This window comes from Herpailurus yagouaroundi, unplaced genomic scaffold (genome assembly GCF_014898765.1).
Source record: "Herpailurus yagouaroundi ecotype Mexico unplaced genomic scaffold, PumYag 77, whole genome shotgun sequence".
Lineage (NCBI taxonomy): Eukaryota > Metazoa > Chordata > Mammalia > Carnivora > Felidae > Herpailurus > Herpailurus yagouaroundi.
The window spans coordinates 15,231,443-15,244,796 of NW_024412388.1; the positions used below are offsets into that span (position 1 = coordinate 15,231,443).

Here is a 13,354-nt window from a genome sequence, read left to right on the forward strand (position 1 = left end):
TCTCTGCCCCTCCCCCACTCACGCTCTGTCTCTCTCAAAAAATAAACGTTAAAAAAAAAATTAAAAATTAAAAATAAATAAATAAATAAATAAATAAATAAATAAATAAATAAATGTGTTATGAGGTGCCTGGATGGCTCAGTCAGTTAAGCATCCAACTCTGGCCTAGGTGTTGATCTCACTGTCCCTGAGTTCGAGCTCCACACTGGGCTCTGTGGTGACAGCTCAGAGCCTGGAGCCTGTTTCGGATTCTGTGTCTCCCTTTCTCTCTCTGCCTTTCCCCCACTCGTTCATTCTCTGTCTCCCTCTCAAAAATAAACAAACATTTAAAAAATTTTAAATAAATAAATAAAAAGTGTTAGGACAACTGGGTATCTACGTGCAAGAACATGAACTTATAGCCCTACCTCATACCATAAACAAAACTCAAAATGGACAGAGCCCAAAAGTGTTTAAAAACTCTTAAAAAGAATGTAGGAGTGAATCTTGTGATCCTAAGTTAGGCAATGATTTCTTGGATATAATACCAACAGCAGAAGCAATTTTAAAAAATGACATACTGGACTTCATCAAAATTAAATACCTTTGCACTTCAAAACATACCATTAAGAAAGTGAAAGCACAGGCCACAGATGAGGAGAAAATATATGCAAATCATGTATCTAATGAGGAACTTGAATCTAGTTAATAACTTTTACATCTCAATAATAAGACAAACAGCCCAAATTTAAAAACAGGCAAAGAATTTAAATAGACATTTTACCAGAAAAGATAAACAAATGTCCATTAAGCACAAGGAAAGATGGTCAGTATCAGCAATCATTAGGGAAATGCCAACCCAAACCGTAACAAAACAGCACTCTACATCCACCAGTATGGCTAGAATTCTAAAAAAGACGGTAACAAGTGTTTGCAATGATGTGGAGACACCGGAACCCTTATACTTTGCTGGTGGGAATGTAAAATGATGCACACACTGTGGCAGTTTCTTACGACATAAATTGACCATAGTGTCCAGTAAGTCCACCCTCCTAGTTACATATCCATGTGAAATAAAAACATGTATTTGCACAAAGATTCGGATGTAAAGGTTCACAGGCAGTATTAATCGTAAGAGTAAAAAGTGGAAATAACCCAAACGTTTATCAATTTGTGAGTAAACAGAATGTGTTAAATACAGACAATGGAATGCTATCTGGCAATAAAGAGGAATGAAAGCACTGATTCATGCTGCAACATGGATAAAACTCAAAGAAGATTATGCTAAGTGAAAGAAACCAAACCAAAAAAGCGATAGATTGTATGACTCCATCTACATGAAATGTGTACAAAAGGGAAATCTATGTAAAGAGAAAGTCGATTAGTAGGTTGGCTGCAGAGGACAATGGGGAGAGACTGCAAACGGGCACAAGAGATCTTTCTGGGTGATGAAATGTTCTAAAACTGAATTGTAGTGATGGTTGTACAACTCTGTAAATTTACTAAAAATCACTGAATTATAAATTGTAACTTAAAATTAGTGTATTTTATGGCATACAAATCATACTTCAATAAAGCTACTTTAAAAAAATCACCATTTGTTGAGTTTTGGTACAGTATCAAAGAATAATACCCACAACTATTTGAAAATTATCTTAAAATACTCCATACTTTTCTGTGTGTGAGGTGAATTTTCTTCAAAGGTGTAACACAAAATATGTTGAAATATCTGTTAAGACAGATACCAGCTGTCTTCTCTTAAGCAAGACCTTAAAAATTTGCAAATTTTTAATGAATATTACCTCTCCTCATGAAGTTTTCCAAAAATATAGTTATTGTTCCACAAAAAAATGTTATTTATGCTGACGTAAAATGTTTTCTTAAAAAAAATGAATGAATATTTAAAAATTTTCTCAGTTTTAATCTCTAATATGGTACAACCCACATAAAAACAACCTCCTGGGGTCCTCAAAGAATTTTTAGAGTATAAGTTGGTCCTGAAACCAAAACTTTTGAGAGTCATTTCTCTACAACCAAGCCTTCTTGGCCTCTAACCTGGAATGTCCCAGAAGCACCTTTGCCAGTTATTTGTTCTAACTGGCCTCTCTCTACTGCTCTCTGCAGAGCATTCTTCAACAGCTGAGGCCTGCAGAGAAAACAAACAAACAAACAAAATACGATAAACATCAATGAAGAAAGATATGAAGAAACAGATCCAGGGTTTTCCCCTGAACTTAAGTTCTGATTCCTATTAGATGTAGTAGTAGTTTGTTAAAATGGACAATAATAAATAAAATACTGGCACCCTTAACAAGTGGCATTCTTTTTACTTTAAGCAAAGCAGTTAAGTCATTACCCGGAGACACAAACCATGTCCCATACAGAACCAATTTCCAAACTTCTAGGGCACTCCAAACACCTTCCATTTATTCTCCCACAACAGCAACCAAACTGTGTAATCAAACAAAGCATGAGTATGTTTAAAGTCCCACCTAACTCAAGAATTCTCACAGGCAAAATTTCTAGATACTGTATTTTAAAAAGTATGTAACACATTAACAGAAAACATTTTTTTACAAACTCTGAAGTTAGCCTAATAGAATTCCCTGGGAAAGAAAAAAAGGTTGTTCTTAACATAATGTCTCTGTCTTAAGAGGGCTACAGCTTAAGACAAAACACAAACCAACAATACTAGGTCATCAAAACCAAATGGCAAGAAAGAAGAAACAGAGGGGTGCCTGGCAGCTCAGATGGTGTACTGTGTAACTCCTGATCTTGGGGCTGTGAGTTCGAGCCCCATGGCGAGGTAGAGATTACTTAAAAATAAAATCTTGTTTCAGCTGACTCTTGTTTCAGCTCAGGTCATGATCTCACAGTTCATGGGTTTGAACCCCACATCAGGCTCTGCGCTGACAGTTCTGGGCCTGCTTGAGATTCTCTCTCTCCCTCGCTCTTTGCCTCTACCCCACTTGTTCTCTCTCTCTCAAAATACATCAACTTAAAAAAAAAATTCTAAAAAAACCAAAAAACATAAGAACAAGTGCAAGACTGTCCTGTCAAGGTGTAGTCTCAGAGGTGGGAGCGGGGGGAACCTTAGGTGCAGGCACAAACCAATCCAATTGACTTTGGGCTTAAAAGGGGCTGTGGTAGGGAAGAAGACAATCAAATGGAAAGCTATGCATTCAGGCCAACAACAGGACATCTGAAGAAAGGGTGGATCATAATCTACAAGCCTGGTGTGTTCTGTCATCATTCTCAAGAATTACTAGAAGAGCACCCAGTAAGAATCGGAGGTGAGTGGCTTGAAACTGGTTAGTTACTGCGTTGACGAATAAAGATCGGCAGGGCAGCCGGTCGAGAGGCAGAATTACAAGGGCCAAACTATCATTTGAGGTGCTTCACGCGGATGTTTTTCTTTGGAGAAGAAATTTAAAATTTTTATGTAGCCACTAAGCACTGCAGGTTGAGCCGACACTAGTTTTTCATGACATCATCTGTATGCTTAGGGAGGAACAGTAGAGGGGATGCCATGATCTAACAGGATGCTAAAGAGTGGGAACTAGCCTATCAAATCTTGTACATCCCTGATACTCCAAATGAAGACACTCCCAACTAAAGAAAACTCACAATGAAAATATTTCTAAGCCAGTATATTCCATTTAGGAGGAATATGATTTATGCCACAACCCCAAACACACACATACCACACTTCAAGTCCCTCATCCCACAAACATTTACTGAGTATTTATTACAGTTATACAGGGATAAACACATAGATCTGGTCACTAAACTCAAGGAATTTAAGAGATGATGACTATATAATAATCATTGTAAAGAATGAGAAGGATCAGGGTTGAAGTACACATACAGAGCTTTGGGAACATAACTGAGGGAATGACTTAATTGTCAAACACGTTTTCCATTAGTTGCTCTGTAAGGCAGACTGCTTAAAGACTGATCTCCAATGGGGGATCACAAAGTAAAACACTGACACCCCAGTGAGAAGAACTGCCTTAACCGAGGTTCAGATGCTCCAAGAATGCAGCGATCAGTTAAACTGGTTCCCTTCCTAACATTTCTGTTTTCTCAGCAATCTTTATGCCAACATATACTTTGGGCTTTTAGAAGTCACAGAATTCTGTCATTCATTCCTCTATCTTCTAGTAAAACCATACTTACCAGCTGCTTCAAAACTTCTGAGACTGGCCCATTCTTTTACCACTGCCATAACCTTAGGACAAGCCACCATGCCCTCCCTTCTGGGCACTGTGCTTTCTGTCTTCATAATGCATACCACAACTAGATCAATACACCTACGGAAGCCACCTTTACGGTGTTAATCAACTGATCAGGTGTCAGGTCCTAAAGCCTCAACCCAGCTTCAAAGCCTTCCATGACGTGATCCTACTCCTTGTTAGTCTAGATGCAGTCAGACCCAGTCTCCTTTTAGTTCCCAAAAAAGAATGCTAACTTCTGTCTCTGAAATTTTCTCATGAAGCTCTTAAAGAATGCCACTCTACTGGGGCGCCTGGGTGGCTCAGTCAGTTAAACATACGACTTTGGCTCAGATCATGATTCCACGGTTTGTGGGTTCAAGCCCCACATCAGGCTTTGTGCTGACAGCTCAGAGCCTGGAGCCTGGTTCAGATTCTGCATCTCCCTCTCTCTCTGCCCCTCTCCCACTTGTGCTCTGTCTCTCTCAAAAAATAAACACTGAAAAAAAATTGTAAGAATGTCACTTTACCATCCATCTAAATTCTACACTCTTCTATACCTAATCATGCCCCATCTCTTTAACTTACTGTTAACTCCCAGGCATAGCTCCCTGTTCTGAAAAATTTAGTCTATGTCACACCATTTTGCACTCACTATAGCGCTAAGTGCTATTCAAAATATTTCATATGTGTGGAATAAACCAGATAATACAACAAACCCAAGAAATAGGTACTATTATTCCCCATACTTTACAAATGGAGAAAAGCGGAGTGACACAGAAAAGTCATTTTTCCAAAGTCACACAGTTAGGTAGGGGAAGAACCAGTACAAATTTGGGCAGTCTGATTCCAGATTCTACATTCTTATTCGCTATGCTATGCCTGCACTTTCCAATATAAGACAGCCCAGAACAGTGGAAAAAGCAAGTATCATATTGAAAAACAAAACGGGGGGGGGGGGGGGGGCAGCGGGGTGGCTCAGACGGTTGGGCACCTGACTTCAACTCAGGTCATGATCTTGCAGTTCATTAGTTCAAGTCCCACCATCGGGCTCTCCACTCTCAGCGCAGAGCCCACTTCAGATGCTCCGTCTCCTTCTCTCTCTGCCTCTCCCAAGCACACGTGCTCGCTCGCTCGCTCGCTCTCTCTCTCTCTCTCTCTCTCTCAAAAAAAAAAAAAAAAAATTTATTAAAAAAAATGAAGTTCTGATTTTACCAGTGAGCAGCCAGGTAACCCTAAGATTTTCATCAGCAAAATTGAGGTAGGAATATATATTTTTAAGTCTATTTTGAGAAATATGGAAAACAATGTACAAAAGGGTTTTATAAAGCCCTATACAAATTCAAGGAACTTTTTATTATTATAACATGTTCTCTTTTTTAAGTTTATCTATTTTAAGCGAGAGAGAGGGAGAACACGAGCAGGAGAGGAGCAGAGAGAAAGGGAGGGAGAGAGAATCTCAAGCAGGCTCTGCACTGTCAGGGTGGAGTCCAACGTGGGGCTCAAACTCAAGAAATGTGAGTTCATGACCTAACCCAAAATTGAGTCGGATACCTAGCCAACCGAGCCATCCAGGTGTCCCAACAGGTTTTGTTTTTAATTAGATAATCAGACCAGTTTAGTTTGAAGCAGAAAATCATGGGTAATTGTTGACGGCCATGTTACTCAACCATGGAGAAAGGTGGTCTGCATTGAGACATATATAAATGAAAGCCATGTGCAGAGAGAATCAGAAGTAAGGGATGAAGAACAAAAAAGCAACTGATAGCAACAAGGATTCTGAGAGCGTTCCATCAGTCTGTTAGAAATGCATAAATGGAATTAAGAAGATCACAAGATGCCTGAAACTGCTCAGAGTTGAAAATGTTTAAGAATCTAAGGAGTCACCAAAGAAATTAAAGAGTTCAGAGATAAGTATAGGGCATACAATTGAATTTGGGCTATGTTCTTATATTGGTGTGGGAAGAGGAAAAAAAAAGAGTATAAAGAAGTTACATCACACACAATGATTTCTAATGCCATGTGACAGAACTACCCTTGAAAGTTTCTGAAGGTATCTTAGAGTGAACTCAAAGTCTCTATGTAAATCCAACATATCCAGTTTTTAATTCAGATTTGCAAAAAATCATTGTTATCAAATACAGAAGAAACTTGCATGTTATATAAAAAACACTGGGATGCCTGAGTAGCTCAGTCAGTTAAGCATCTGACTCTTGATCTCTGCTCAGGTCACGACTTCAATGTTCATAAAATCGAACCCTGCGTCATCAGGCTGACTGCACAGAGTCTGCTTGGGATACTCTCTCTCCCTCTCTCTCTGCCCCTCCCCCACTCGTACTCGCTCTCCCTCTCTCAAAATAAATAAATAAAAATTTTTAAAAATACCGTTGGGGCACGTGGGTGGCTCAGTCAGTTGAGTATCCAACTCCTGGATCATAATCTCACAGTCTGTGGGATGGAGACCTGCGTCAGGCTCCACACTGGGCATGAAGCCTGCTTAAGATTCTCTCTTCCTCTCCCTCTGTCCCTCCACTGCTTGCACATGTGTGCACATAGTCTCTCAAAAAAAAGTCTTTGAAATTAGAATCCTGTTTAGCATGGTGTAATGCTCATACCATGAGAATTATATTGGAACAGAGACTAATATTAGCATTAGTTGAGCACTTACTATGTGCCAGGCACTGTTATAAGTGCTTAACATGTACTAGGAGACGTACGCCTGGTAACAACCTTACTGATACACTGTTTATCAGTTAGGAAACTGGGACACAGAGAGGGAAATTACTCAAGGATACAGAGCTAGAAAGTGAAAGAATCAGGATTTAAACCCAAGGGGTCTGGTTTCAAAGTCTGTGCTTTTTACCACAAGCTCTACAGCCGCTAGTATACAGGAGCAGAAACATGTGCCTCATCTCACGCACTCTGGGACGAACACTCTTTGTGGAGTGGCCAGGTGAAATGCCCACAGGCATTCAATCGCTCATTCAACTAATATTTATGGACCATCTACTGTGTGCTAGGGCGTGGAGGAAACGGAAGTGAATATAGATAAAACTCCTAGCCAGGGTGTCTGGGTGGCTCAGTTGGTTAAGTGTCCGACTTCGGTTCAGTTCATGATCTCGTAGTTCATGAGTTTGAGCCCCACGTTGGGGTCTGTGCTAACAGGTAGGAGCCTGAAGCCTGGCTCGGATTCTGTGTCTCCCCCTCTCTCTGCTCGCCCCTTGCTCATGCTGTCTCTCTCTCAAAAAGAAATAAACATTCAAAAAAAAAATCTTTTTTTAAATCCTGGTCTTCAAGATTCTGACATTTTAATGGGGTAGACAGGTAGTTTTAAACAACCGGGCAGAGGCACCTGGATGGCTCAGCTGGTTAAGCATGTGACTCTGGATTTCAGCTGAGGTCATGATTTCACAGTTCATGAATTTGAGCTCCACATCAGGCTTTGCACTGACAGTGTGGAGCCTGCTTGGGATTCTCTCTCTCAAAAATAAACAAACTTGGGGCGCTTGGGTGGCTCAGTTGGTTGGGCGTCTGTCTTCGGCCCAGGTCATGATCTTACACAGTTCGTGAGTTGGAGCCCCGCGTCCGGCTCTGTGCCGACAGCCTGGAGCCTGGAGTCTGCTTCGGATTCTGTGTCTCCCTCTCTCTCTCTGTGCCCCTCCCCAACTCATGCCTGCACTCTCTGTCAAAAATAAATACACTTAAAGTAAATAAATAAATAAACTTAAAAAAAAAAAAAAAGAAAAGAAAGAAAAAAGGCCAGGCAGATGCAGTATGTGTTAGAATGTGATGAGTGCTATGGAGAAAAGTAAGACAGAGAAGTAGAATTCTGAATGCTGGGAGAGGAGGGAAAGATTGCAAATGGAATTTAGGTGGTTCCATCAACCAAATGCAGTGTACAAGCCAGGTACAGACACTAACTGGAACAAACCAACTATAAGAAGTCATTTTGGTGGTGCCTGGGTGGTTCCGTTGGTTGAACATCCAACTCTTGGTTTTGGTTCAGGTCATTCATGATCTCACAGTTTGTGGGATAGAGCCCCTCGTTGGGCTCTGCGATGACAGCATGGGGCCTGCTCAGGATTCTCTCTCTCCCTCTCTCTCTCTGCCCCTCCCCCACTCCCTCTCTCTCAAAAATAAACTAACTTTAACAAGTCACTTTGGAGACAACTGGGGACATGTGACCATGGCCTATGTATTGGATAATGCTTAGGATTTTGTCGGAAATGTTAGTACGATGGTTTGTTCTCTTTACGTTTATGTGTATGTTTGAAAGTTTCCAAAATAAAACAATTACAGAAAAGGAAGGCAGTCAAGGCAGGGTCAAGGCACTCTAACGAGGACATCAGAGTAAAAACCTGAGAGGAGTGAAGGCGTGAGCAAAGTAGATTATGGGGAAAACCAGCCAGGCAAAGGGAACAGCAAGCATACAGACTCTGAGGCCAGCTAAGTGAGGGAAAAGTAGTAGGAGATTAGGTCAAAGACACAATGGAAGCGTAATGTCACATACCATTTTAGAGACACTGGCTCTATCTGTAAGGGGGCTGGGAAGCCACAGGAAGGTTTGAGTAGCAAGGCGATACGATCTAACTTACATTTTTACAAGTTTCACCCTCACTGCTAGGTTAAGAGCAGACTGAAGGAGAGGGAGCATGAGAGGAGTTAGGAAGTCATTGCTCTAAAACAACTGAGAGATGATGGTGGCTTGGAAGAGTAGTAACAGTAGAGGTAATGAGAAGATGTTTGTTTATGGATATATCCTAATACCAAATCCAAAGTAACTGCTTACAGATTAGATGGAGGTGTGAGATAAATAGACTAGCACATCAGGTGAGCTTGAGCCCTACTTCGGGTGAGCCTGAGCCCTGCTTTAGGTGAGCCCCGCTTCTCTCTCTCTCCCTCTCTGCCCCTTGGTCAGTTGTGTACCCCACCCATCCCCCTCTCAAAAACTAAAATTAAAATTAAGTATGGCCAAATTATCATGTTAATTGTATGTATGACAGGACTCCCTGACAGTCAGTGGTAGAGAAAATCAATAGTTTTAGAGAAGTAAACGGAGAAAGAAAAAAAAAAAAAGTTACTGTTAACAAGGTCACAGGAAAAGGTCTCTAGGTTCGTTATCACCTATGAGTTGATAACCCATCTATTATCAGGAAAATATTGTTTCAACGTAAGATCAGAAATGTTCATAAAGATTAGACATGTAACGAAGTTACACTGCTATCAACAACTTGTCTGGTGGGAGTACAGTAGAAAGGCAAGGAAAGAAAAAGCTGGGAGAAGATAATGGTCTCCAGTCACCAGAGAGAGAAGAGAGAGAAAAGTGAAATGTGTATTTAAATGCATTTCTAGGGGCGCCTGGGTGGCACAGTTGGTTAAGCGTCTGACTTCAGCCAGGTCACGATCTCACGGTCCGTGAGTTCGAGCCCCGCGTCGGGCTCTGGGCTGATGGCTCAGAGCCTGGAGCCTGTTTCCGATTCTGTGTCTCCCTCTCTCTCTGCCCCTCCCCCATTCATGCTCTGTCTCTCTCTGTCCCAAAAATAAATAAACGTTGAAAAAAAAAACACTGTAAATGCATTTCTAGCTCATGGTTGTATATGTGGGTCACACTCAGGGCAGAAAAAGCATACAAAAACCAGGACATTAATTTCAAATTTTGTGCTTCTAAGATTCCCTTTTCTTTTGCACTATTTCACTGACTCTCCTTGGGCACTCTGAAGACCACTAAGTGCTTTTCTGAAAATGTGGCTTCTGGGCTAAAGCCTCAGCAATTCTAACTGCTTCCCTCAGTAATGCAAGTAAATACTGTTACTGAACAATATCAAGACAATATGCATTCAATATAAAAATCATCTGTAGAAATCACTGGATTAAAGACAATTTTCCAAAAGTCATCCGTCATAACAAAGATCTCACATAAACACACTCAAAACACAAACTCTGTGAATTACAAATTTAAACAAATTAATGTATCTGCACAAATGTCTCAATGATCAGTGTAGACATTTTTATGTGGCAACTTTTTAGAACTGAATTACTACCAAAATTCTGCCAGAATTTTACATTAAATGTTTAAATTAGGATATTATATAATTTTTCTCTAGAGGTTTACAGAAACCTGAATTCTCTTATGTTTCAAACTCTAAATTAATAAAATAGAGTTTAATGTGGGGGCACCTGAGTGGCTCACTCAGTTAAGCATCTGACTTCCAGCTCAAGTCATGGTCCCACAATTCATGGGTTCAAGTCCTGCATGGGCTCCGCGCTGACAGTGCAGAGCCTGCTTGGGATCCTCTCTCCCTCTCTGCCCTGCCTACCCCCAACTTGCACTTTCTAGCTCAAAAAACAAAAACTTAAAAGAAATGCATATCAATCACCTCACACCCATTAAGGATGGCTAAAAACAAAACAAACAAAAAATGGGCACCTAGGTAGCTCAGTCAATTAAGTGTCAGACTCTTGGTTTCAGCTCAGGTCATGATCTCCCAGTTTTGTGAGTTTGAGCCCCACATTGGGCTTTGCGCAGGGATTCTCTCCCTTCTTGGGATTCTCTCTCTCTCCCTATCTACCCCTTCGCCACTAGCTCTGTCTCTCAAAATAAATAAGTAAAAAACTTAAACGAACAAACACACACAGGTTGGCGACGATATGGAGAAATCAGAAATTCTGTATACTGTCGGTAGGAAAGTAAAATGATATGGTCACTGTGGAAAACAGTATGGCAGTTCCTCAAAAAAACTAAAAACTAGAATCATCATTTCATCTAGCAGTTTTACTTCTGCGTATATACCCCCAAAGAACTGAAGGCAGGGTTTCAAAGAAGTATTAGTACATCAGTGTTCACAGCAGCATTATTCACAAGAGCCAAAACGTGAAACCCCAAGCGTTCATTAACAGAAGGATGAATAAACAAAATGGAGTACATACAGCAAAAGAGTACTATTCAGCCTAAAAGAGGAAGGAAATTCTAACATGCAACAATAAGGATAAACTTTGAGGACACTGTGCTAAATGAAATAAGCCAGTCACAAAAAGATAAAGACTGCATGACTCCACTTACATGAGGTACTTACAGCCAAAATCATACAGACAGAAAGCAGAAAGGTGGTGACCAAGGGGGAAAGGGATTTCCTATTTAATGGGTACAGAGCTGCAATTTTACAAGATGAAGAGTTCTGGAAATATATGGTGCTCATGGTAGCACATCCTGAATGTATTTTATATCACTGAACTGTACACTTAAAAATGGTTAAGATGGTAAATTTTGTTTATCTGTATTTTAACACAATTAAAAAAAAAAACATTAAAATTAAAAAAATAATGAGAGCTAGGGCGCCTGGGTGACCCAGTTCATTAAGCATCTGACTTCAGTTCAGGTCACGATCTTGTGGTTCATGGGATTGGGCTCTGTGCTGATAGCTTGGAGCCTGATTTGGATTCTGTGTCTTCCTCTCTCTCTGCCCCTCCCCTACTCATGCTTTGTCTCTCTCAAAAATAAACATTAAAAAAAAATTTTTTTTTTAACAATGAAAGCTGAGAGGACATTGAGTTTAATGCTTAATGTTCTAACAGCTGATGCGGTGAAAGAATTATTCTACCAAGGTCTTGTAAGAGTTAACATGTAGGTGTTTTTTGTGTTTTTGTTTTCAGAAAGAAACTACAATGGAGATATGAAAAAGAAAATATAACAAGACAAAAAATAAAGCCCAAGGGCATCTGGGTGGCTCAGCTAGTTAAGCATCCATCTGACTCTTGATTTTGGCTCAGGGCATCATCTCACAGTTCATGGAGTATGAACCCCTTGTCAGGCTCTGTGCTGACAGGGTGGAGTCTGCTTGGGATTCTCTCTCTCTGCCTCTCCCCGGGCCATGCTCTCTCTCCCTCTCAAACCAAATAAACTTTAAAAAATAAAATAAAATACAAATAAATAAAACCCACAAAAAAAGGTTTTATCCTTAGCTCAGCTAAATGTTATCCTTTTTGAATATTTACTTTCACCTTTCTCATGAAAAAGAGGCTAAGGGAATAACACAGACATCTGTGCTTTGAAGTACAGGCCAACGGCTCATACCTGATGTCCACTCTAAGTTTAGGGTAATACTGAGACACATATTTCCTGATGAGACTGTAGGAAGCTTCTTTAGGTTCACAAAGGCGAGTAAAGGCCAACGGGAGGATATCCTCCAATTTTACTTGTGGTTCTGGATCCACTGCGGAGCTTCTATTCTGAAATATATTACCAAAAATTATCATCATTAAAGAATATAGAGTTTTCTGTTCAAATGCTTCTGTATTCAACTCAAGGGCTTTCCTAAATTGATTGATAATTTAACTTGTGCTAAACTATCACTTTTTTCCACATTCAAACAAATATACTATAGGGCACGATGACACTTGTGTGGCAACTCTTTTGAGTTATGAAATTCAGATTGAGAGTTAAAAATATGTATAAAAATGAGGGGCACCTGGGTAGCTCAGTCAGTTGCGTGTCCAACTTTGGCTCAGGTCATGATCTCACAGTCGGGGGGTTGAAGCCCGGTGTAGGGATCTACACTGACAGCTCAGGGCCTGGAGCCTGCTTCAGATTCTGTGTCTCCCTCTCTCTCTGTCCCTCCCCCACTCACACTCTCTCTCTGGCTCTTGAAAATAAATAAATGTTAAAAAAAAAAAAAAGTATAAAAATGAAAAGGAATGGTAGACTTTATTTAAAAGTCTTAGTTTATTCCTACCCTTCAATAACAAAGAATAAAGACCATGCAGCACCAAAAAGCACTGCACAAAAGTTCATTTCAAAAGTGTTTCAAAGTTGTAGAAAAAATGTACAAAAACTTTCAGAGTTGCAAAAACACAGCTGTAGAGGAACAGTCACGATTTCAGTTACTGACATGGGGAAAATACTGAATGTTTCACTTTATTAATATTTTATAACTATTATTTATTATTTATTTATATATTTTTATATTAGTTATATTTAGTAGTATTTCACATTATGGAAAGTATTATACTTTCCACAAATGAAATTATGTGTCTTAAGGAGAAGTGTTAACATTTACAAAAAAAAAAAAAAAAAAAAAAGAAAAAGAAAAAGAAAAGGAAAAGAAAAAGAAAAAGGAAAAGGAAAAGAAAAAGAAAAGAAAAAAAGAAAAAGAGAAAGAAAAACT

General features: G+C 39.8%; 1 protein-coding gene across 7 annotated transcripts in view; it reads right to left on the reverse strand.

Annotated features, from left to right (window-relative positions):
* HP1BP3 (heterochromatin protein 1 binding protein 3) overlaps positions 1–13,354 on the reverse strand; it is a 39,542-nt gene that overhangs the window by 9,417 nt on the left and 16,771 nt on the right. For all 7 annotated transcript variants that reach the window (XM_040463586.1, XM_040463555.1, XM_040463574.1 and 4 more), the window contains 2 exons: positions 12,265–12,419; positions 2,035–2,125 (listed from right to left, as the gene is read on the reverse strand). In XM_040463586.1, the coding sequence (XP_040319520.1) occupies positions 2,035–2,125; positions 12,265–12,419 (246 nt within the window). The remainder of the gene's footprint in view (positions 1–2,034; positions 2,126–12,264; positions 12,420–13,354) is intronic.